The sequence below is a fragment of the Apostichopus japonicus genome, chromosome 20, assembly GCF_037975245.1.
Source record: "Apostichopus japonicus isolate 1M-3 chromosome 20, ASM3797524v1, whole genome shotgun sequence".
In the NCBI taxonomy this organism is placed as follows: Eukaryota; Metazoa; Echinodermata; class Holothuroidea; order Aspidochirotida; family Stichopodidae; genus Apostichopus; species Apostichopus japonicus.
In genome coordinates this window covers 30,476,939-30,504,176 of record NC_092580.1, presented here as the reverse complement: position 1 = coordinate 30,504,176, position 27,238 = coordinate 30,476,939, and the positions used below count along the sequence as shown (strand labels likewise).

General features: G+C 36.3%; 1 protein-coding gene across 1 annotated transcript; it reads right to left on the bottom strand.

Annotated features, from left to right (window-relative positions):
• Positions 1 to 4,863: 4,863 nt before the first annotated feature.
• Positions 4,864 to 26,284, bottom strand: LOC139961261 (coiled-coil domain-containing protein 162-like). The gene is made up of 22 exons (XM_071960346.1): positions 26,131 to 26,284; positions 25,189 to 25,286; positions 24,287 to 24,490; positions 22,712 to 22,933; positions 21,439 to 21,562; positions 20,481 to 20,746; positions 20,218 to 20,305; positions 19,463 to 19,700; positions 18,546 to 18,717; positions 18,148 to 18,211; positions 17,609 to 17,833; positions 16,762 to 17,004; positions 15,912 to 16,011; positions 15,504 to 15,660; positions 14,202 to 14,302; positions 13,074 to 13,222; positions 10,790 to 10,960; positions 9,826 to 9,921; positions 9,401 to 9,644; positions 8,896 to 8,922; positions 5,613 to 5,818; positions 4,864 to 5,175 (listed from the first exon to the last, which is right to left on the bottom strand). The coding sequence occupies exons 2-22, from the start codon at positions 25,266 to 25,268 to the stop codon at positions 5,056 to 5,058; spliced, it is 3,297 nt and encodes a 1,098-aa protein (XP_071816447.1). The 5' UTR covers positions 25,269 to 25,286; positions 26,131 to 26,284; the 3' UTR covers positions 4,864 to 5,055.
• Positions 26,285 to 27,238: the final 954 nt, after the last annotated feature.

The following is a 27,238-nucleotide window of genomic DNA, read 5'->3' as shown; positions in this document are numbered from 1 at the left end:
ATCATCAACCCGACTACCATCAACCATTGGCAAGCGTTTCCCAACAGCCCTACCTGCCCGTATAACAGTATCATCTAACTCTTTCTTGGATGTCTTATTTATGTTACCAACCCAGGAAGTTATGCAGTATGACCAAACACTACTAATAATCAATCGTCAATCGTCAATCGTGTTATCTAGAGCGCAGTAAGACACATCTCACTTTCTTTCCTTTTGGTTCCTAACAAGTCTTTGTGGTTCTAAACAATGGTGCTTGCATTGATGGCATTAAAACAATATATATGGTTATATATAAATATATATATATATGTGTATCTAGGGGATTATATTCCTATCTTTTCATTTTATGTTCTATATCATTTGAGTACAATTGTGATTGAAAGATCAGTAGACTTGATGAGTGTGTTATGAACAGATTGATCATAATGTCAAACATATCCCCACTCATGCAAATCAATATTTTATTAGGAGCTTCTCAGATCTACAGTTAACTGTTTTCAGAATTAACAGGTCTCTGATCATTTATAGTTATGGCCTGATGGCAGTGGCGGCGCCAGGAATTTTTAGTTGGGGAGGCTAAGGGGGGGCTGAGCCATTTTTTTGGTGGCTTACAAGATTGAGTGATCGCCATCCTGGGGGAGGGGTATAAGGGGAGGGGGTGACCCCCTCCCCTTTTGAAATTTTTTCCAATCCTGGAAAGGCCTACATGCAAAATTGTAGAATGTTTTATGCTTGCAGTCCTGAGAAACAACTCATCAACACCTGGCGGATAAAGCTGGATTCTGAATTGTTTTTATCAGTCACCAAAACAAGGCTTCCTGCACCACAACTGAGTCACTGACTATTATCATGTGAAAAATTCATCTAAATTTCCATTGACCATTGTAGCACTGCGTTATGGCTGACAAAATTTGGGTGGGCTATATTGTTTCAATGAGGTTTTTTTGGTTGTTGCCTATTTCAGTTGGGGGGGGGGGGGCTAATGGGGGGGCTGACTACTTCAGTGGGGGGGGGGGGGGCTAAAGCCCCCCAAGCCCCCCCCCCCCTTGGCGCCGCCACTGCCTGATGGATTTCTGTTTTATTAATATTGATTGACCTTTGAAAGAAGATAATAAATCTTCAGTGTAAACATATTTTCTCATCATTTGTTGGTTTGAGATTAGGAAGTCCCAATCCCTCGGGGCAAGACCACTGATCTGTACACTAACTCTGTTAGTGTACAGATCAGTGGGCAAGACCAAGTTATACTTTTCATACTCCACAAATTCTCCTAGTAAGGAGATCACCAACGCAGCATGCTGGAAGTTGGAGAAAGTTAGGTCTATCCAAACAGGCAGCTATTAACGCATAGTAGAAACGTAGGTCTATACTAACAGACAGCCATTAGCTAATAGGAGAAACAGGTATATCCTAACAGACAGCCATTAATGCATAAGAGAAATGTAGGTCTATCCTAACAGGCAGCTGTTAACGCATAGGAGAAACGTAGGTCCATCCTAATAGGCAGCCATTAGCTCAAAGGAGAAACATAGGTCTATCCTAACAGGCAGCCATTAACGCATAAGAGAGACGTTGATCTATCCTAACCCTCAGCCATTGGTGCATAGGAGAAAGTTGGGTTTATCGTAACAAACAGCCATTAACGCATAGGAGAAATGTAGGTCTATCCTAACGGGCAACCATTAGCTCATAATTACAATATTCCTGAAAGCATCTCTCAACTCATGTTCCTTATCAAGCCTGGTGATAAAACCAACAGCAGCTCATTTACGATCCTTTCCCTCAAACTTGTTCCCCGCCCCATCACCCTACTAACTCCCCACCCACCCCCTTCCTTATCCCTTTTGGCTCCCCTCCCTTTTGGCTCCCCCTCCCTTCAAGTGGCCAAATACTTGTACCAAAATTGCAACATTAACTTGACAACTTTCTGGCTGCTTACATCATGGTGCTCTAAATATTCTGATGAAATTTGTGTTGACGTTGTCGACACAATAGGACTAATCGTTCACTGATCTCTTAATATCATCAAGAGATGCTTCTTTCCTTGCCACAACAAAATGCCTTATACAAAGCTAGTTAATCATTTCATAAATACAAAACTCATTTCAGCTTTTGACGCTGAAGACTTTATCTGGAGCTCAAAGCCAGACTGACGTAAGATAAAGAAGTTTTTATCAGTTGTCAACTCAACAGTTGTCAACCTCCCGAGTTATTGAGAGGCACCCCAGTGTTTGGTTACAAAGTTCACAATTATAATTCACTAGAGTTACATGTTCAGTCAGCTGTTATATAAAATCGTGTGCTTTGCTCTCTTGGCTAATTTGGTGTCATTTTCTTATAAGGGATTCTGGTCAAATTTGCTGAAACCAGGGGAGTCATAGCTGGTATTTTCTGTAAAGTTGCTGACTTTTTGCATCCACAAATACCCTCAAGTTCACCTGCTTTCAGTTGCATCTGACAGCCACCTCCCTCCCATCAGACCTACTGGCTCTTTACGAACTGGTTATTTAGTATCATTGTTATTTATTTGCAGGGGGTTGTGGGGTGGGGTGGATTGGTGAAAAACCACTGGGCAGAACAATTTAGACTGTAAGGAAGTTAATTTTATCAGATGTAGAAGACAATCCCGCTGACATTTAAGAAATAATTTAACGACACTTGACCTTGTGTTATTGTGAGAAAAAATGACACTGTAGTCATTTAGTCTCAATATTTATTCAAAATAAAATTATCATAATTTTGGAGGGATATTTTGGTTCATAAATTATAGAAAAACATTTTTAAGCTCTTATAAAACAGGAAAACATTAGCAGATACAGTAACCAGCAATATGTCAATAAGTTCATGCATCAGTTTTCTTCCCTGAAAATATTCGTCCATAAATAAAATGGTTGGTGCACCAGTTTCAACAATTAAAACCACCATAATACATTTGATGGAATTCTTTGTTTTCAAGCCTACTTGAAAGCAATGCCTGATATTTAACAGACTTTCCAAGTAATAGACAATTATTTGTGCTTTGGAGTGTCACTTGAGAAGTTTCATTTCTAGACGAAACGATGACACCAGAAACCGACGTTTTAAGAATCATATTCTTACAAAAATATTAATAATGGCTAAATTAATAAATAAAAATATAAAAAAATTGGAAGTTTTAATAAAAGATTGAGGTATACATTTTGTGGAAGATGATGACTAGTTTTGGGTACAAAAGAGAAATTATTTGAAGAGCCACAAAACTTTATTAAAAATTTTGAACTTTCAAAAATTGTTTATCTCAAGATATTAAATATAATGCAAAACTACAGATAAGGCACCAAGTTGATTTAGAGGTGACCGGTGTGACACCCAGTGTTTTGTAACAGTTATGACTCAAGACACAAACTTCCAAAAGAGAGATAATATAGTGACCCAAGTCAACAATAACAACAACATGAATGGACCTTGGGAATGAAGTGACATGATTTTGGAAATTCAAGGTTTTTTTTTTCAAATTGCACATTGTTAGTAATCACAGATATATTAATAGCTACCTACTTCACAAAGAAATACAAATATACTTCACTGAAGCAGAACCCGTTATTAATAAATTAATGTATTGACCAATGAATACAGCCTCTGTTGAAACATTAAGAAATATGAACGAGACGTTTCCAATTGGTCTATTAATTTCTGATGCTTAAAAAATTAAACATATAATTGAATTCAATGAAACTGTTGAATGAGACTGCTGATAAAATTCATAATAGCAAATTTCCATTTCTGCATCTATTCTGAATTGGAGTGATTGATGGTTGATAATATTCACATGTGAGTGAGATGGCCCACAAAAGATTTGGCTGAAAAAGAATAATTGTTCAATATGCTAAGTCCAATTTCTTGACCAAAAAAAAGCAAAAAGAACAGTTATAAAAGTTAGAAAGAAATCTACATTATTTAATTTCTTCACATTTAACGATTTTGGAAGCCTTTAAGTATTATGAATTATTAAAATTAGAAGGCACCTGAGTATTTAGATTTCTGCTACTTCTGCTGAAAGCAGTGAAATTATATTTGACTGGATGGTAAATATATTTTCATAATCTTACAGCACTGTTGACTGAAATAAATAGTTCACAAGGAATCACTGTGAAGAGTTATCCCTTCTTGCAATGATTCATTCGTGTAAACTTTGGTTATTTTCTACAAATCCATAAATATAATTCATTGAAACTGATACATTGATACTGATACAAAATTGACATTGTAAAAATACAAAAGAAATAATAACTTGCTTATTACTTTCACCAAAATTTTGAAAAATTGGATCATACCCTAACCCTTTGTTTCATGTCATGTCTAAATAATAGTCAATTGTTTCTATCTTGAACAGGACGGAATGGCAAAAAGACAAGAGTCTCCGACTTGTAAAAAATATTATCTGTATATTTGTAACTAACACATGCAATCAAAATATTTAAAATTTTATAAATAGCACAAAAAAATGTTAACCAACTTGGAGATTCACAGAAGAACAGAACTACCAACTGCTCATACAATCAAGGCTCAAGGATATTGGATTATATTTTACTTTTAACAACATCATACTTCAAGTTGATGAAAGAGACTTTAATGGTCCATGAAGATTTAATTTCTAGGACATCATAATATTTACAAAGTTATTAAAGTGACTTTACACCATATTCTATAATTATACAATCTTTCTATAAAGTTTGAAAAAAAAACCTAATTGCATTACTGAAACTATAAGAAACTAAACAAGATTAGGCCAAAAAATCTCTCAAGACAGTTACCATCCTAATCCATCTAATTGCAATCCTGCCATCCCCCACCCTCCCCCCCCCAATCATATCATCTATCTTCATTCAATAAGTTTTAAATTATTAACTAGGAAGCTCTTGCTCCATATCAAACCATACATGCCATTCTTGCAGAATCCGAAATATTGTAGGAAAGAAAACTAACAAACATTGGTGACCTCTCAGATGGCCATAGCACACAAAAGTCTAATCCATATACAATGCATTGTGGATAGAAAACAAAGAATTGAATTATTTATTTGTACTTGTTGTTAGATTGTTCCATCGCTTGTAGCTGCAGAATCATTTGGTGATTATCAGGTTCAAGATTAGTCAAAACTTGTTCAGCAATTTTGTTCCTTAATCTGCTTCCAACCTATTAAAATAAAATAAAACATAAAAAAAATAGATTTAGAAACAGGAAAATAATTCATCTCTATAGCAAACTGGCCTTTCCTTTATCAGTAATCCTGATCTGAAGATTTGGTATGAGAGCAAAGTAAGAGGAATGGACCCAAGTGACTGTCATAAAAGTATTCACTTTGCAAATCAATTGTTGAAGAAATAAAACGAAAAAAAAAATGGCATTTATTGATTCATGTAACCCACATAACTTCCCTGGAAGTTCTGATGACTCATAAAGTTGAGGGTTCAATTGGATAATTGTATACGACAAAAGTTCTGAGGGTGACGGTAGAAGGCTTCTAGAAACTTCAAAATGACTGACAATTTTTTGACTTTGTAGCACATTTTGTAGCATATTTAATACTGATGACCTTTGTAAAGTGGTGACATTCGTGGATTGTAACTTACTGTTTTGGGACGAAGGGTCATTCTCTCTGACCTGTCTTCACCCGGTTGATACACCATCCTTGGGTCAGGGGTCAATGACCTCTGAAGATAATTTGGAGGGAAACTGGTCCCCGGCGGCCAGGGTGTGCTGCTCGGTGTATCTCGGAAAGTCGACGCCCTACTCTTAGCAGATTTGTCCATAGATGTGCTGGCACGAGACCGCATGGCTGGATATCAACAACAAAAAAATCTTTGTAAATAAGGCAGTGATGAATGAAAAGAAGAACCCACCTGCTATGATGTAAGATACAATCATTTGTCTTTTAGCTTTGCCGAATCTTCATGATGCTCAGGAAGCTTGTTTCCATTTGATACTGAGTAGGATTTGTTAAATAACAAGTATCATTTACTGAGATTGAAAAGAGTGTGAAGAAGTTGCTCGATTTATGAGTGCAACCTGAAGTTTTGGGAGGTGAATAGAAATTCTTTTGAAATGAAACTTTGCTTCATCGCTTACATCCAACCAAATTCACTGATTATTTAGTATAAAGTTCTCCAAGGCACTTTTTCTAATGAACTCACCATTTCATGATAAGAACAACATTCCCCCATTATCCTTCATTCATACACAAAAAGTTGCTGTATGATGAGGGGGGGGGGGGGCGGGCGGTGAGGGGAGTTTGGATGTAAAGAGAGTACACATTTCTTCATTAAATAAAAGATTCTGCATGTAAATGCTAATTTTTTAGGGGAAATAGTAGAAATAAACCCTTAGGAGACAAGTCAACATTCTTTGTTTTAAACTAGGTACAGTAGGTATGACTTTTTAAACTTGCTGATGAAAAAAACACCATATATACAGTAAAAGCTAAACACCATTATATACAAAAAAACCAAATTCGAAAGCGATATACACAGTAAGAATTACCTCTCACTATTCTGTTGTGAGAAGACATTACTTTTCTTGTAAATGGCTTACACGCCATTCATTCCAATCGGTAACATAAAGGTTAGCAAAGAGAACCGTGGCAAAAGAGGTTTTCTCTTGAATATGTTTCATGCATGTAAGTAATATGATAAAAGAGATATGTTAGATATTACAAGCTGAATTAATCGACACAGTGTATTGTTCAGATATAAAGGTTAGGATGAATGTGGGTTAGTTTATTGATTTAGTTGACAAGGCAGATACCATAACTCTTAGTTGATATTAAATGGCAATTAGTCCAGGTAACTAGTGAGCATGCTCTTAAATATGTCACTATGTAACTAATATATACTTGTTAAAACTTGATCACTGTTACTATGTGCTTGTTACTAAATACCTACAATATACTTGTTACTAAATACAATATACTTGTTACTAAATACTTACAATATACTTGTTACTAAATACTTACAATATACTTGTTACTAAATACTTACAATATACTTGTTACTAAATACTTACAATATACTTGTTACTAAATACTTACAATATACTTGTTACTAAATACAATATACTTGTTACTAAATACAATATACTTGTTACTAAATACTTACAATATACTTGTTACTAAATACTTACAATATAGTTGTTACTAAATTATTAAAATATGCTTATTACTAAATACTTACTACATACTTGTTACTATATCCTTACCATTTACTTGTTACTAAATAAGCACCTACTCTATACATGTATCTAAATATAAAATTGTTTGTCGCAACTCAATATTTGTTACTAAAATCTTATTACATACTTGATAGTTTTTACTATATACTTACCATTATACTTGTTACTACATACTTGTGACTATATACTTGTTACTATACTTGTAACTACATTCCTCTTTCTATATCACAAAAAACTTAGCATGAACTAGTCAGATAGGTACACTTTAGTGTTCCTCAACAGTCCTTCACTTAACCACATTAAAGAGTGTTTCTCCACGGAAAAATTTCAGCAGGAATCGTTTCTAAGAAGGTATTTCATGATAAACACTGGATATGCTTAGGAATCATGGCTGAGGGAGTATTAAACAGCAGTAAGAGCATGAACTGGTGTTAAAGAAAACTATGAAGTAGAGGTTAACGACTGTTAAAATGCAAGGAAATGTTGACAAATTTGAAAGGGTGCATGATGGTATGATAGGTTGTATACCAATCATGTAAGGACCAACAAACAAGTCATTCCATAAATTAGGTATCCTACTTTAGCTTGTGACATTTTTCTCTTGTAGGTTTGCTACTGTACTGCAAACAGATGGATATATGATACGGATTTATGAAACCTTCGACTACAATGTAACAAGGCAAAGAATACACATGTGAGATAACGTCACTGTAGACAAGCTAACCAATTATCACAATTTTGCGCGACAGTTATTTTACAAATGGCAAACCAAGTTGGTTCTGTGTGTAACCCAAGAATGTCACAAAGTTGGACCCCATGTATTTAATGGAATGACCCAGAAACTGAAATTATTCTTATAACACATTCTTGAAGTCTCTTTAGGAGGACCGAGCTGGTCGAACAAGTGTATCAAATATGAAATCTTTATTTTCGTCATTTACTAGACACAATTGTCACCAAATTGGACCCCACTTATTTAATGGAATGACCAATAAACTGAAATTATTCTTATTACACATTCTTGAAAGTCTCTTTAGGAGGACAGAGCTGGTCGAACAAGTGAATCAAATATGAAATCTTTTGTTTTTGTCATTTAGTAGACACAATTGTCACAAAGTTGGACCCCACTTATTTAATGGAATGCCTCATAAACTAAAATTATTCTTATAACACATTCTTGAAAGTCTCTTTAGGAGCCTGAGGACAGAGCTCGTCGAACAAGTGAATCAAATATGAAATCTTTTGTTTTCATCATCTACATGAGACACTATTCTGACCTAGAAAGGCAGGATTCAATTCACACAAAATCATTTTTGCAAAAATTTAAACCAGAATAAAAATTGAGACAAGTCCTGTTTTTTAATTATTATTTTTTTTAACAATTATTCCAATGTACGAAATTCATGAACTCTCTTAGTCTCCGTGTCAAATAACCAAGAAAAAAAAAAAAAAAAAATTATTCTCCTTCGATATGACCTGATGTTAAAATCAGCTACTGTTTGAGGTGTTAAATGATTGTTAACATGGAAGTAGATATTTTTTTGAAGCAAATTCAAGTCACTTAATTATTTGGTTGATTTCTTGCAAACAAGAATGTATTAAAAATCAGAGTGTTAACAGGTGAGTGTGAAAAGTCCATATTTGAGGGATAGACTATGTAACCAATCATAGATGCTGTGTGAGACTTACGAGGAAGCTTTCCTGATGAAAACAGGCCTGTTTGTGAGGGAAAAAGGCGATCAAAATTATCTGTTGGCTATGATTTTGTTGTATGTTGCATTTATTTTGCATTAAAGAAATAATGCTCAAATTGCATCTACTGTTAAAATGTGAACTTGACTACATGCATTCTATGAACAACCCTTATCCCCATTTTAACCGTTACATCTCCCCTCCCCCCTTCTCTCTATCCCACTCTCGTCCCCCTCCCCTCTCTACTCACCCCTATCCTCTGCTGACAGCCCCTCTCGTTTCCCCTACCCTCCCTCATACATTTCATTTTCCAGAAATTTTGTAGACCCCTCATGGCTGGAGAATGAGGAATGCTTCTAGACAACCATCCCAACACCCCACTCATTCCAAGGACTATCAAGACGTTAGGCCCTACTGCACTTTCAACTCGACTCTGAGCTAAGGATCACCCCACAAATATATAGACATATGGGACAAAAAATGGCGGACAGGCTTCCCTTACTCATTGAAGTGAACGGTCTAGACAAGCTGGACATGGCTGCCTCGTAGTCGTAGACTTGCGTCTGTAATTCGTCGACTCTCTGGAAGGCGTCCAGCTTGAGATTCCTCTCGTGGTGTAGCCTCTGTTTCACGTGAGTGAACTCTCTGCGATTCTTCTCTTGGGCGGTATGGTGCAGGTGCGTGGTACGCTGGAGATCATCCGACATAATCTGGATCCTCACTTCTTTGTCGTCGATGTCTTCCAACTAAAAAACAGACGCATTTAGGAACTTTGAAGTTAGAACCTGAATTGACATTGACATTTTCGCTTTAAAACATGGTCAACCTCAAGTTAGCAGTGGTGTTTTTGGAAGGATTTCTTTAAAATCAAAACTACCATAAACAAAAACAAAAAACCTAAGTCAATAATGTCATTTCATATCTCACCATTTTTTGAAGATTATCCGCTCTGGCTAGCTCCATCTGCCGAGCGTTATACGCTTCTTGATCCTCTCTGTGTTTCCTGTCTGTTTTGATCCGAAACTAAAGAGAGACAAATAAAACCAACACATTGTACAGCATCTCTAAGACAGCATTTTGGATACAAAAATGGCTGAATGTAAATAAAGTTCAAAGGACACACACACCCAACCATTGTCTTTACTTCATACAACAGAGATCTTTGTGATGCACAGCTTACCAAAAGCTACGAAAAATACTGCTCCGTTTGAGAGATATCCAAAGTTGAAAGGTGTGTCTGAAGGCTGTCATTTTGTAAACCTGTAACGTCATAGTGTCACTAAGATCTGAAAACTATGACTTTTTGCTGTTTTTCATTTTTTCAATTTTTCAAGGTAAACTCTTGACATTGGAACCGAATGCCATCATTAGATCTAGTCAAGAGCTTCAATTATTTCACACTTCAACATTTTCAAAACCCATCTTTCAGAAAATAAATATTGCAATAAATAAATCAAAATTGTTAAAGATTGAAGTCCATGTGGCTTGATGATGTCATATTTAGACTTGATCAAGCCTTCAGCCTTGTGTGTGAAATAGCATCAAAACCTTCTAAAAGTTCCCAAACGGACTAAAACTTTTTGTCGCTCTTCGAGAAAGTGGGTCGTGACAATTATCTCTGTCACATAGACCAATGATGACGGCAGGGTTTTTGTTCTCCATTCAATGATAAATCAAGAGGGAAAAAAGGAAGACTTTTCATTGAAATTAATGTATCAAAATGGGAAGACTTTTCATTGAAATAAATGTACCAAAATGGCTGCTAAAATTATTAAAGCATCAGCCTTTTTAACATACTGTAAAACAACTTATATGGCATTAAAACAGAACTTTTAAATATTTATCCTCTCAAAGGACAATCATAATTATTTTAAAGGGTAGATGATGGTACCTCCTTCTCCAAAAGGTTGGATGTGCTCTCCCTCTCTCGTTCCGATTCGGACAGAGCGCCCCTCAGAGCGACCACCTGTTGCCTGAGAAGGATGACCTCCTCCTCGGCGGTCATCTTGATGAACAGGTAATCTTTCCGGCATTTGTCGATCTCATTCTGTAGCCGGCTGACCTGAATGTCAACAAGAAATATCAGATGCAATCTCACGAAAAAAATTACAGCTGCCACAATTGTGCACATTTTGTCAATGTTCAGCTACTGTTTTTTTGAGTATATTTAAAACTACAAATGATTTTTAAAAACACACAAAAATGTCAATTATTTATGCAAAGATTCAAGTTCAGATTAGGTGCAAAGTTTTGTTCTGTGGAATAGCCGGGGGTTTTTTTGGGGGGGGGGGGGGGTTGGGGGTTTCTCTTGTCCCAGTATTTGTGATACAACTTGTCACTCTGGGAACCATTTCTTCTGTGATTTATTTTCTGGCAGGCAAGGACTGATGTAGAAGTCTTCACATAATGTGGAGTAATTTTTTTTAACTAAAGACACTGAAATGGTATATGGTTCTGCATACCATGTTCATAAACACTGCTATACATCTTTGGATTGTGTTACAATTTGACTATCAAGTTGCATATCGTATTGACTGGTGGTACCAGGTAATTTATTCTCCATTTGCTGGTATGCTCATAACTGTCAACAATTGATTGTCTTACTCCAGTTGTCTCAAAACAACTGCAGCTCTTGAATTTCATATTTATTATTATTATTTATTATACATTTCATACAGGGTTAAAAGACTCGGTTAGCTAACAAGCTAATCTAACCCGAGGCCCTGGTTACATAAATATTAACCTCATATTCATAAAATGCACCCACAAAGCATTACCCAAGAAAACATAACCTTCTCAATGGTTACATTTTACTTGTCCAATCATTTCTTTCCAAGTACATGACACTCCATTGAACTTGATATAAGGTGTAGATTGACCATCAGCAAAGACAACAGTCTTTACACTTACGTGTTTGTTTGTGTGTATGCGTGGATGTATGTATGTATGTTAGTTTATCAATGAGTGACATTTAGGTTACCTAATCACTTTTCATTCTTATTAAAGAATTTGAATCTGGGAAGGGAGTTATTTAAATCTGACAGTATTCACAATGTAGATGATCATGTAAATCAGTAAAATAAATGTTTACAGCTCCCTCCTGACAATCCAGCAATTATGCCACTAACAACCGAGACATCATACAAGTCATCTGTTCGGCATCATCGTGTATGATAAAGTCAACAAACAGAAGGCAGAAGATGCATGTCACTGAATATTCAAGCAATTATCTAAACAACAACATGATATTTAATGCAGCAGAAGAAAACAAAACTCAGGCTTGAAACAGCCCAGCTGTGCTCCTTGATCAAATGTGATAGTCTTTGTAGTTTAAGTTCAGTAATTCCAAAAGCCAGGTTATATAGTAAGCTAACATATGCTCCTCTGAAACCCTATCCATGTGATGACCATGGACGAACAACACCCCCCCCCCACCCCTTTCATGTCAAGCCTTCTCGTTTTTTATAAGAGTTGACTGTACAGAGGATAGCAAGGCATGTAATGTAATTTCACATGAGCAGGTACCTCAGCATGTGAACAATTTCTTAAATACTGAGGGAGGTTAGGACACCTCATTCATCATCGCTGCAGTGTTGCCGTGGTGAACAGAGTTGTTTCCTAATCCCCATTTCCTAAAACCAGAAAAGGCAATAACTTGTGATAGAATCCATTCAACAACACTGCACAGCAATGTTTCGTTAGGTCACAAGAATCTACTTTCTACAGTTGTGGTTTGTAAATTAAACCTGGAAACCTAGAGGTTGTCGGTGGTTTGTTAATTAAACCTGGAAACCTAGAGGTTGTCGGTGGTTTGTAAATTAAACCTGGAAACCTAGAGGTTGCCAGTGGTTTGTGAATTAAACCTGGAAACCTAGAGGTTGCAGGTGGTTTGTAAATTAACCTGGAAACCTAGAGGTTGTCGGTGGTTTGTAAATTAAACCTGGAAACCTAGAGGTTGTCGGTGGTTTGTAAATTAAATCTAGAAACCTAAAGGATGTCGGTGGTTTTTAAATTAAACCTAGAAACCTAGAGGATGTCGGTGGTTTTTAAATTAAACCTAGAAACCTAGAGGTTGTCGGTGGTTTGTAAATTAAACCTGGAAACCTAGAGGTTGTCGGGCAGTCACTCTAGCCGCTACGATTACCTAAAAACGCTCAACAAGTAATCATTTTTACCTTCCTGTTGTATGTCTCCTTTATCTTTGTGACCTTCCAATTAGTCAGTGCTTTCATTTTCAGAACCACCTGGCCCATCTCCTCATTCTCCTTCCTCATCTGGTAAAGACTTTGAGCTCTCTTCATATTGATGTCCATCACCTCATCAGCTAAATGGATGTATAAGAGGGGAAAAAATGAAAACAAGAACATTCATGGTGAAGAGAGTTTTCAACTAGCTTGGAAATATATCAGTAACAATGTGCAACTATGCCATTTAGAATGTTTAACTTTGATGGCATCTCCATGGAGAGATAGGCATACCAGTTCTGTTGTAAAGTACCAAGGACCCAAAGTACCAAGGACCCTTGGGTACCAAGGACCCAAAGGACTCAACCAAACATCATAGCTCTTGTTTTGGCCTCCATTATTTTCCACGCTCCGCAGAACCTTTTCTCAATTTTCTTATCATTCTGATATTTTCTGTGGTTCAGGTTTTTCAGTTTTCAACAGATATCTTCTCAAAAGAATAATCTGGATGTTGCAAAAATTTTTACCAAGTGAAATAAAATAATGATGACATTAAGTACACCACCCACATGCATGATTAGGAATGAAAGTTTCAAAGACTCATCAACCATCTGTCCAAATTATACTTCACAGAACTTGCAACAATTTTAAATCTGCTTAAAGAAATTGGTGCTTCACCCAGCCCGCCTCCCCCCCCCCCAAAAAAAATACTACCCTTGCCTAATTCTCAACAAATGAACTTGTTTTCTCATCAAGAAATAACAATGTTACATATTAACACTTGCAAGTATTTCTTTTCACCAAAGAAGAAAGCCAGCAATTAATTAGAGATTTGTGCACTCACTTGACAACAATAATAATATTAGCCTTTCTAAAGATGCAAAGTTTGCCTAGACTTAAGCAATTCAGTCTTTTAAAGTGACATACACAACTCTATGTAATGACATTTCCTTACAAGCAAAAAGACAGTTTCTCAAGAAATCAAATATCCGTTATGCTAGTGAATACTGCAAGGAACTAGGAATGAAATATGCGACAAAGTTCTTGAACGTCGGTGAACACTAACAGCCACTTTAAAATGATTATCAGAAGAAGTAGAATGAATGAAAGTGAACTCACATCCAGATCCCACAGATCTAGATTTGTATTTGCTCATTGCCTCTGCGGATTCTTCTCTCACCTCAGCCACGATCCCGTAGCATTCATCGTAGAGGCCCTTTCTGATAAATTTTACCAAAGACAAACACTTACTTTTGTAATTTTCTGAGTAGATGTTTCGCTAACATACAAAATATGACATGACTTTGATGATAAACGCCAAAAAGTTGTTCAAAATGGCCAAAACTTTATGAAGCTAATTAATAAAAAATAATAAAAAAGCTAATTTTTTTAGCTAGGTTTAGAAGGTTAACTATCTGGCCAGTTGGTTCCAGAATGAATCCTCTTGGATACAAAACATTTTGAAATACAAAGTTTTCTCATAGCTAATATATATCATGAATGGAAATGCCCAAAGTATGCTAAAGATTTAAAAGCAATGCTGACCATTTTATCCAAGTTAGTAATTTTAAGGTAACTACATAGTACCTTTACATGGGTTTACAAGACAGAAGTATGAAATTCTTATAACCTAGTTCATCTTTCTAACAAACTCCTCATTTACTAAGGCACTAATATGTTTGGACCCGACTGCTTAGGCATATATGGTCGGGTTGGACGTGAGCTTCATGAGGGTAGGGCAGGAAAATAATAATAATAAGTAATATTTATATAGCGCATAATCAGCAAGGCTGCTCAAAGCGCTTTACAAGTGTAAAACCTAAAAACAAATAGTATCAAAAACCTAAATATTAAATATATAGAACCAATAAGGCATAAAATGTAAAAGCCTAAAGCAACAATATGAAAAACACCCGTACTACACGATAATAACTGAAGCCCTAAACGCATATAAACCAAAAAAAATTAGGAAAAATTTATAAAAAATGCTAAGAATTAGGTAAATTGTTCCAAACGTAGTATGCATATTACAAATTAAAACACAGTCAATTACACAGTAAAATACGCTATGTAAGTGCCCTAACTGGCAACCAAGACACAGGCAACCAAGCCAGGTGTTGTCAGTCAATATCTTTCGGTGAGAATATTTTTCAATAATTCTCTTTCTTTGTTCATTTCATGTCCTTTTCTTCTTTTCTTTTTTTTTGCACTCTTTTTCCTTTAAATTTATTTCCCCATCCAATGTTAAAGAGCCCCCTCTACTCGAATGGTAAATCCAGCCCCAACATAGCCTTCAGTTACCTCAATTTGTACTAGAGATGATAAAGTAACAATATGCAACCTTTGGGGTAATGGTAACCCCTAGCAACATGGTTGGAAACTGACTCATTGTTCTGGATCCCATACAGTATTCTCACTCACCCAAATTGATCAAACTTATTCTTGAGGCTGAAGGTTGACGAGAATAAGTTTTGAACGAGCTGATCGTACTCGTCTCTGACCTGCTCTCGTATCTCCTGCTGCTGGGTCAGCGTCATCTCCCGCATCTCGTGAATCTTTGAGCGGAGGGCAGTGATTTCTGAAACGACGTAGGGGACAAACATGTCATTCATCAATACATGAACTATTAGATAACTTAATGGAGGGGAGGCATGATGGAGATATTATTTGAGTTGGTAATGTTTCACATGGGTAGTAAATTTAAAGGGTGTGTGGGCAAAATTAGTTTTTCTTGTCTTACTCCACACCACACTCAGCCCGCCCCTCCCCACCCTCGTGCCCCACCCTTCCACATCCTACCTTTGTTAGTGTTTGTAATGTTTGTCTTACCTAAAATCAGTTCATGGCTTCTGTCAGCAAGCTGGCATTGGACGTCAACCAGAGACACAGAGCTAGCTTCTGCACAAGCCCTCTGCAGGTGTTTAATTTCCTGTTAAGTTAGAAAGATTTCAAACCATAAAAATTGGTTTAGACTCTTCTCACTGAGAAGTGTACCTTCAGCTGACTAAAAGCTTCAATCACGTGGAATGTTTAGACCATCAAAGGTAGAGAAGAAACAATTACTTTGGAAATGTGAGAGTGTCTTGAAAACCTCTATATAATAGGTTGTTGGTACTAACATTTGTCCCAAATGACACCATTAACTGATTTGAAAGATGAATCACTTGGTATGTTAGACCATAAACTCAGATAACAAACAATTCCTTGGGGCATGTGAGAGCTTCTTGAAAAGCCTAGATATGATAAGTTGTAAATACTTTTACATATGTTGTCCTCAATCTGTAATCTGTAAAGTTGGTCACAATTTTGAGATCCATATTTTGAATAAGTGGATCAAATGATAGATTAAACATTGCTGTTACTAATAAGAAGGCAAACAAATCTACAAATGACATATAAGGAGCCCATAAAATTACCAGGAAACCTTTAAAATATGCAAGCCTTACTTTAAAAGCAATAAATTCCAAATCCTAGTTAACAGTTAGACAAACAAAAATGGCTGTTTCAATGTTCTGGACTTCCAAACTATTAGCTCTTCCCTCAATACTGGTTGTGAATTTATTATAAGTATGATATAAACTTAGAACAGAAGGCTTGCTAATTTCTTACGATTTCTTTTCTCAACTAATTCATAATATATGCAGATATGTAAATTATTATCATGTCACGTGACAGTCACCTGTTCTTTCTGGTACAGTAACTGATGATGTTGTCGTATCAGGTTTTCATAAAACATTGAATAATTCTCGTAGCTGTTCTTTTCTCTCATCATGATGACATTAGTCAAACTTGAAAGTGCATCGTTCAGGTCGGATTTGGGGATGACCATTTTATCTCCATCTTCTCGGCAGTACCCCAGGAGAACCCTGGAGAAGTCCTCAGCGATGTGGGGTTTGGGGATGACAGGTCTCTCATTAATGGCCTGTGATGAGAAACCAAAAGAATTAATAGGATGTTTTAGCCAACTGAGTGCCATAACAAAACCTGGGTCTTGTGTCCCACTTGTGTGTGATTGCCAACACTGTCATGCCCTTGATAAGTTTGTTGGGTAACTCACTTAACTCCCACTTCAAAATAAAACAAGAATTTTTTTTTATTCTTTTTGTTCCTTCAAGACCCTTAAATCCAGTGTTCCTATAGGTTGTGTAATCTCAAAATTGTAATGTTTCAGCATTGCAGTAAGATTAATTTGTTCTTCCATTATTACCATATTTTTTTTCTTTGCTCATAAAGGGGAATTCTTGTCACATCTGATCCTGTTATTTCTGCTAAAATATTACAAAACTTGAAGAATGCTGAGAAGCTCTTACTATTAAGCTGACGAAAGCTGTTCAATTGTCAAAGTTTAAGAATAAATTCATGCTTTGAACAAAACCCTTTAAGTTTTGTAAAACAAAATAGTACCAAACGCCAGTAAAACTCTAACAAAACTTTAAGAAACTGACAACTTCAAGGCAGCTGTGAGGGTGTATAACCTTAGACAGGGAGGATGTACCCTGCCTCTGAGGTTTATAATCATCACTCACCGGTCTCTTCCAAAGGTCGGTGGGGAGGTTACCCTCTTCCCTGGCCCTCTCAGCGATAACTAGAGCATGTTCCCTAGCTATCTTCCTCTGGACTTCGTGTATCATGTGATGTTCAAGCTCATCCAAAAGCTTGACCAGCTGCTTGGCTCTCATCTCCATTTCAGAGGCCTCCTTCGATGCAACGATAGGTTCACTGTCTAAGGTCATTCCCTCGTACAGGTCTCCCTGTGGGACAGAATTTTGCAGAAAAATTATATTAACGGAAATAATGGCACAAACAATTTGAAGAAGAATGATAATCCTACTTCCACGTAGGATTTTTCAAACTTAAAGAGTTGTAAGATGGATGAAAGAAAATCTTCAATTCCAAGCTATCTTGCATGCTTCCAAAGTCTAACATGAAGAGCATTCCTGCTCTATTGATCTAAGGCAACAATTGCCCATATGACTTAATGCATCTTAGTATTGTACTAAGTTATAAGAGTGATGTAAAAGAGACGGGAGTCAGGACTTTTCGGAAAGATGGTAATATTACTGACCTGGCCGTATTTGCTGGCGATACTCTTGACCACTGGATACAAGATGTCCATCTTGTAAGTATCGCTATAAAATAGAAAGATGGTATCAGATAAATATGAGATAAACAAGACAAGGATGTACATTGCAACTTAGGTCCATACATACAGTCACATATCGACATGTGAACAAAAACGATCAATAGTGATTTCCTGAAGGGTAAGAGTACCAGAGTTAAGGAATGGGAAGAGGCATAAAGCTTCACAATGCTTAAACCTGCAGTTATCTCATGCAAAATGCAAAAAGTAATTTTACCCTTTCAGACAAAAAGATTAGCAACATAATACACATAAATACAATAAACTGACAGAAAAACTAAAATTTTCATAAAAGAAGAATTACAAAAGAAGTTAAAACATACCAGAATTTTTGGTAGAGGAATGGGGAATCAATCACTTGCACTCCAAGTTTCCTTTGACCCCACTCTTCTTTGAACACTTCCAATCGTTTCCATAGCAACAGGAAGTCCTTCAGTAATATGTTAGCTTTCACCGGCTCAGTTGTCCGAGAAAGAGCTTTGTTCTTTAGAGAAACTGAAAAAAAGAAAGAAGTGTGAATATTATTTGTCAGTAAAAGTAAGAGACACATCTCATTTTTATTCTATAGAAAATAGTTAAATATGGAGAGAAAATAGGAAAATAAAATTGCAAAACAACTAGAGACATTGAAAACAGAATCTCATTGGATACAAAAGAAATGATGACATCCTATCTTTGTCTCAAAGTTGAAAATGTTTAATTAAACTGTTTCAAATCATTAACAGGATTGTAAAATTCTTCTTTTGCAACGACGTGAACCACACATATCGTTTTTAATATTTGGACTCTCGCAAAAAATCTCTGAAACGAGTAATATCCAATGTATTATATTGTGAAGAAATTACTTGCATAAACCTCCCCAAACCAAACAAAATCAATTAAAAATCATACAATGTCTTTACAACCATTCATCACAAAAGCTTTAGGCATCTAAGTCTAATATCATGAACATATGTTAGGCAAACTAGTTTGACTTCCAAAGGCCTGTCATACAACTTCTGTAAACTATTCCGAAACTTTAGCTACGATCATCTGTATTATCTTTACTTTTAAGCAGAATCACTACAGTAGACTATGGAAACCATCTTTATGACCAGAGTCATGATGTAACTGAATCAGCGACTAGGAGATTGTCCTTTCATTGAAATAGGCCTTTGTTTTTACTTTTTTACTTCTTTTTTTTTGGGGGGGGGGTGGTACTGATTCCCTATCTTTGGAAGAATTTTTCAAAGTTCCTCACCAGTAACATCTTTCTTCTCTTCCTCCACATCTTCCTCTGCATGGCTCTGTTGTGATGATTTACTTCTCACACTGGCTGAACTCTTAGGTCTAGCAGCGCTGCCCGGTCTCTCGGACTCGATGAGCTGATCCTCACCCTTGCCTTCGTCAGGTGACATCACAATCTCTTGTTGTCCACCCTGTAAGACGTCCTCCATCAGTAATGCCACACCCAGGATTTCACCGTTGGCGGCGTGTCTAAGAATCATAACAAGGATGGAGTCAAGCTACATATATAATATATTTTTAGTTCTTTCCCCATAGACAGATGTTTTTCAGTTTTGCTATCAAACGTAATATACATTGAAGGTGTTTCTGGTCAAAATTAATCCTACAAATTCCTCAACTTCACACTAACAAGTCACAACTCCATTGAGTACAATGCATCAAGTGCATGTATCAAACATTTTGTCCCCTTTATTTTTGTTTTTTATTTAACTCAGTTTTCATTCTATGAGTGCATAAAAGTTTTGTCATGAAACTAACATACACTTTTCTATCACTGAAACGCACAATTTTACTACAGTTTTCTCATCACTCTCACTTCCATTTCTGCACTTGAAACATTAAATGGGATATTCAAGTGGCAGACAATTTGATGCTTATATGGAAAAGAAAAATATTCCACACTGTTAGTTGAAAACCCCATCTCAATAGCTTGTTCCTAACTCAAGATATGGTTGATTGAATGGAACTTATTCTGACTGGCTAAACACTGTCAACATCTTTAAGTTCACATAAGCACAGCTGCATGTAAGACTCAATCCTGGTCCACTGCCAGAATCGTATCGGATACGGCCCCCTCCTGAAAAATTATCGCAGATGCAAAAACCAAATTTAAGTCTGGAATTTCGACAAGAGTTAATTGTTACCCAACACAGATCATACAAATAAAAAACTGAATTATTCAATATGAGACATTGTCATGTCATTTATGTGAGAGTTTTTAAAACAAAATTACAGCGAGCCAATCAATTTACCTGCCAAGAAATGCTCTCCACGGGAAAATTTCCTGTGCCTTAAAATCCCTGGGTTGCAGAGGGTCGGGTATCCGCAGATATGCACCATAAATCGATGGTTGTTGTATGTTGCTCAAGGCCGGTAAGCCCGCGTTCATGTTATTGGTCACTTTCTTAAAACCATCTGCGTTCTTGGTCGAGAGTAAAGTGTTTCTGAGAGAGTGACGGACGGCAGCATCAAACTCCAAAAATAAGACGTCTCTTCTCAACGATAATAAATATGAAATCTTGACGTCGAAAAATGAAAGCAAATACCAAAATTAATTCCCTTACTTCTTATTAAATTATTAGTACTTTAGAAAAAGTGTTGTACAACATTCATTTAATGCTTCAAAACTATTTTGACAATTAATTACTAAATATCAAATAATTACATTAGCAATTTTAAACACTGTAAAAACTATTACAAACGAAACTATGACAACAAACTGTAATAGAAATGGCAAACCGTTTCTGATCCAAAGCCAATATTAAAATCTAGGAACCTTTTGCACCGTATAATGAAGCCAGCAAACTTGGATAAATTTTTATAGTCACTGCCAATCAGTAATGAGAATATGAAGATGAAGATTTGACGACAAAATTCCAACCAAATAATGCAAACCCACAGAAGACATAGCGACATTTCTATTAAAAAGTCGATTCTATGGAACTGACTCAGCAAACCATAGATTAACACAAAAACAAGGTCAATTAGAACCTTACTATTTGTCACATTTCTTGTTGTTTGGTTTAGCAAAATTACACACAAGTAAGATGCTCAAGCATCATGTTACTTTGGTTTACACTATGGAGGTCTCAGAAACAACATATGAAAACCTAACCAGGAAACATGAGGGGGGGGGGGTCACAGGTATGTGGGACGTTGAGCTTTGAAAGATATAAGAAATAAGTCCTACTGGGCTTTTGTGGTTCCTACCTGTTCTGGATCTGTTGGATTATCCAGATGGTTAATCTGTTTCTGGGTTTCTCTCAGTTCAGCTATGATGCCCTCTGTACCTCCCCAATCTGCCGTGATGTATTCTTTCTGCTGTAGGTGTACCCTGAAGTAAACCATATAAATGTATTATTAAAAAGTGCACACCCAAGAGTTTTCAAGCTATAAAAGCACCATAGTCCTGTGGATAAAATGTTTCTCAGTTGACATATACCACATTTAGTCACTTTACATAACTTTGCTAGGCCAAGTATGGTTGTTTTGCTAAGACTGGGGCAATCAAGAGTCATGATGGGCCACATGGACATTTTGCATCACAAAGCCCCCCTTTTTGAAGTTTTTGTAAATTCATGGAAAAAACATAATTTTCATAAATGCAAACCTAAAGGCCTGGTCACACTACAGCGATATTTTATCGGAATACGGTCCGATTTTTCCGATTTTAGGCCGAAGAGTGAGGTTTGTGGTAGTGAATGTAATGAATGCAGTGGAATATTCGAATACCTACTCCAAATCTGAGGGGTTCTGGAACCGACTACATTCTGAAGTGACGTCACATCGAAAAACGATAAAAATCGGAAGAGAAATCGGATAGCTATCCGATAAAAGGAAACGGAGTTAATATCAAAAGTTAGGAGAGGGCTATTCCACATTGGAATGGCTCAACAGATAGCAAATCAGGTCCTTTATCACTGTGGCTAGAAGACCCGAACGAAAAACAGGCTGTTTCGATTCCTCCGGGGAAATCGGATAGTATTCCGATAAAAAATCGGTATAGTGTGACCGGGCCTTTAGCAGTCAAACACTGAGTTTTAAAGCTATAAAAGTACCATAGTCCTGTGGATAAAATGTTTCTCAGTTGACATATACCACATTTAGTCACTTTACACAACTTTACTAGGCCAGGTATGGTTGTTTTGTAAAGACCAGGGCCATCAAGAGTCACGTTGGGCCCAGGGACATTTTGCATCACAAAGTTTTCGTCCCAGGGACATTTTGCATCACAAAGTTTTCGTAAATTCATGGATAAAAAACATAAATTGGTGAACAGTTAGAATTTCTTTTTATTCGATCAATGAACTAGTTCCCTTCTCTTTCTTTTCCCTGGAACAATTTACCCCAAAAAAATGTACGGCCAAATTTTTTTTGTTAGTTTTCTAAAATATATTTTTTAACCAATCAACAGGACTTTTAAGAAACTGATTGAGAAATAAATATCTAGAATACATTTGTTTGAAATGACAAGATGTCTCACCTTCCTGGAGAGCTGCCAAGCTTAGAATGAGCGCAGAGATATTGTAAAATGTCGTGCAGCGATGATACAATTCTGAGAGTGCACTGTAAAGCCTTCATGCAAGCCTCGTTTTCGAGAGTCTTAAACATGATCAGTACTTCCGAGTGATGAGGTAGAAACCACAAATTTAACAAAGTTGAACCATCCTGGGATAAAAGCCTTCTGGGTCTCTTTTTGAGCTCTCTGTTGGTTTAAGAAAGACAAATAAAACATCTTCTTTTTTTCTTTCTTAAACAACCATCAGAGTAAAAGTACCTTTTTGACAGCAACTTATAGTTGGAAAGCTCTTACATGATGTAATTTACCCAATCAGACAAATTCACATTTTGAAAACCGATTGCCAATCCAACAAAATGACAAAAATGGCATGAGATGTTCATAACCTGGAAAAAACAAATTATCCTAATATATTAGAATAATAATGGTCACTTGGGGCTACCCAGTAGCCTTAAATTTACTGTTTAGAATTAGGGGGAGCGGAAGGGGAGCGGGAGGGGAGGAGGGGGAGGGGACGGGGACAGGGACAGGGACGAGGACGAGGAAGGGTTGGGGAGGGGACTTTACTTAATGACCAATTCATCCAAGTTATGTAAACCACCTCAGGAAATAATGTACTTGTGTTTGCAGTGCAAGTTTTTTAACCTATTCGGCAAACTAGCAGATTCATATCCTGATTTATAACATACCAAAGAACTGTCAATGCATCTGCAAAAGTGAAAATAAGAATTTAAACCCCACACTGAGTCAGAACTAGAATCTTCCATCATGAATATTTATTAGATACTTCTCGTTGACGAGCTTCATCCCTGCTCCCCTCACCTAAACCGTTATCTCTGAGCCATTACCCATTAAGAGACGGTGGTAGTATTCTTGAGATGTAAAATACAAGTTGGGAAGTTAACTCTATAATTTCTTGTCTTAAGGTCAAATCATCCCCTTTCTTGTCTAAATCATAAGACTAAGCCTTAAACGTACCTTATTATCACAGTAAGGCTTCATTGTAGGATATTTTTAATGACAAGTGCATGAACTAAACAACAAATTCCCTACACATAAATCCTTCACAGAGAAGCACATTTACTATTGATATTTCCTAGCAAGGATCGGGACATATTAGGGTGTTAAATAACTTAAAAGATAAATACTGCATTGCTAATGTTAACTGAAACTTCATTCAACAGGGTAACAACAGTGTTAAATCAGTGTTAGATCAGTGTTACATCAGGGTTACAACAGTGTTACATCAGGGTTACAACAGTGTTACATCCATGTTACAACATTGTTACAACAGTGTTACATCAATGTTACATCAGTGTTACATCAGTGTTACAACAGTTTACAACAGGGTTACAACAGTGTTACAACAGGTTTACAACAGGTTTACAACGGTGTTACAACGGTGTTACATCAGTGTTATATCAGTGTTTTGAGTTTCATCAAAGCAGTAGACTGACGACCACTTTAAAGGATATTTCATCGAGATGGTAATGATTAAAATCTTCTTCGAATATTAAATTTCCAGTAAATATCTCTGACCTTGGATTTGCTGTAAGTCCTGCAGGGCTGTCGTCTTTACTTTTCTTTTCGTTGGGCTGACCAATCACGAAGTGGTTCTTTCTCACCGCCGGGAAATCCTTGAGAAGAACTAAGAAGCAGTTCAGGTAGGCGATGATTTGACCTCGGAGTGAATACTGGCAGATACGAGTGTGGAACCTCTGACAAAACTCTACGATAAGAGACCTGTAAAAACCATCGCAACATTAGTTATGAACGTTGTTCAGAAAACTATTAAAGGTACAAAGTAGTAATGAAGGGGGAAAAAACACTTAACTTCTAAATAAAATACTGCAATCTGCATTGTGAGATTTTTACAGTAAGAAAAGCGAAGAACCAACTTTAACAGTAGATACTATTGATTCATACCGTAAAATAGATGTGCTGGGGTTTTTTTTGTAATCTGTGGCCAAAATTAGTAAAGAAATTGGAGGATGCAACTGGATTTTCATTTTTTGAGCAAAATCCTCTTTTCAACCACCCATTTCTCCCTCCCCAAACCTACTCCCAACCCCCAATAACCTGGGTACACAAAACATTGGCACCTATGTCTGTAAAGTCAATATATCCAGAAATAATGAATAAATGGCAGAAAAAGAAAAAATTCTTGCAGAAGAAAGTAGTGACAAACTTTAAGTGCAAAAACACTCTCATAGAAATTACATCATTGGGGAGGGGATGTTTGCATTAGCAATATTTCAAGCTAAGAGATTATTAACCACACAAGACAGTTATAGCCATGACGAACCATTCAATGAGGTTTTGTGTGTGTGTCAACATATGTCAAGAAAACCCTTTGATGTAATGTTTCTTTAAACAGTTTCATTTTACCGCTGGTTATCACTTAGATAAGAAGACTCTACTTAAAATAAAACTGTTCTCACTTTTTCAGCTTTTCGGCCTCTTCTGGATTTTTCAAGATGGTACCCATCGTGGTCTTCTTATTCAGGAAATGGTTCAACATCACATCTCTAGAAGGTCTCTGTTTAAATAGAACAGCAGTAGAGCGGTAAACATGACGTTTTTTTAATAGTAGACGGTTGCCTATGACAACTATATTCTAATTGTTATTAGTTTCATTCAAAATGTGTAGTTTAACCAAACAGGTGAACAATGAGCTCATAGTTAGCCACACAAGGTACTGAAAACAACTATTTTAGCTAGCTCGAATTCCAACATGGAAAGTAGGCTACGCTATGTAAATCTACCATGAAAGTGTGGTCAGTCTAGGTTAACTGTTTATACTTGTCTGTACAGAAACATATTTTCCCTATTTTTTTAGAAATAAAAAAAACTGCATCATTTTTTGCTTTAACAAATCATTCAAACAAAGCATTTCCTCCAAGAGTGGCAAAAGGTATGGTGTAGAAAATGTTTGCTTGAAATGCATACACCCCTACGTTAGCACAAAAGGACATACACACACACACATATGTGCACATACATGCACAATCAGATCCAGATGTGCACTCTTATCAATGAAAGATATGTTGTTAAATATAAAGCAAAAATGCAGAACCAAACTTTGAAGGGTTATGCCTCTAATTGGCAGCAAATGTCACCACTGTATACTCTGAATACTGACCAAGTGTCACACTTAACATGATACAAGATGGCTTAAGTCTACATAGATGTACTTACAGTACTTGTATGTATTAAAGATCACTTAATACCCTTACAGTTGCCAGATTACTTCCACAAATGTTTTTTTTAAGTTTTAATCAGACAAGAAAACCCGAAATTCATTTTTTTCAATCCTTGTGAGAGAAATATGAGAAATAAAATCAAGGTGGAAATTAAATTTGTAGCTTAAGTTAAAAGGGAACCTTTTCCAGTTGCAGTGATACAAATGATTCCGGAGTAAATTTCTCATGCTCGGTATGAGCCTTCAACTGATGCACAAAAGCGTTAGCGGCACTGCTCGCATCCCCTGCTGCTGTGGCCAGTAATGAGCTTCTCTCACTTCTATAATCGGAGGATTTGATACTATAAAATAAAGAAAAACAATGGTAAAACGTACATTTAAGGCAACGGTGCTAACTGAAGGTCTGATATGAGAAGAAATAAACTTTGAGGAAATTAATCAAAATGTGTGTTGAAACATACAAAGGAATTACAACCAAATTGTAAGGTATGTTACAATTAACAACCATATGTAAAAATTCTGAGAAAAAGGTTACAAAGTTGCCTGTAACTTTGTTGTCAGGATCCTTTTAACCTTAAAGTAGAAAGATCTTATATGCTAAGAAAACTAACCTTTCAAAGAATTTTGTGAGCCATGGAGTGATATCTCAGTTTTAACTCACTGCAGTTGATGAGATGATATTAAACCCACAAGTGACACTTGAGACATTTATACAGATCAAACTGGTTCATCAGAGTATAAACTAATATTTCATAACTTTCTTGCATGTGCTTGGTTACTTCCATTTGGAGGGTTTTTTCAATCATCCTACTAGTAAAGTTATAAAACTATTTTTTTTTATTCACATTTATTCACGATTATTAAACATGTATGTGGTACATCGATTATATTTAAAGTTCTGATAACAACATAGGTATGTCATCTGAATGATACAAATGAATTATTAACATCATGTGAAAATTGATTCTGAATTGAGTATTTCTTCTTCTCCACTTATACCGAAATATATGTATACATATCCAGAAAAACATAGATGATAAGCAGAGGTTAAGTCAAGAGTTGCAAAGTTCATTGATTGAATGAGAAAAGCAAGTCTTTAATGCCATGTATTTTCTACGAGCAGAGCTAGTAGAGTTTCGCTTCGAGGCAATGTGCTTCTCAACGTTAAGAATGAATTTCATTTTATAGAAGAAATTGTAGCAGTCAGGCTTAACATTGTTTTGTTTACAATTGAAGATAAAGTATTTGATGTGAAGGATAAAAAATTCAATGGGTCGTAACCTGTTACC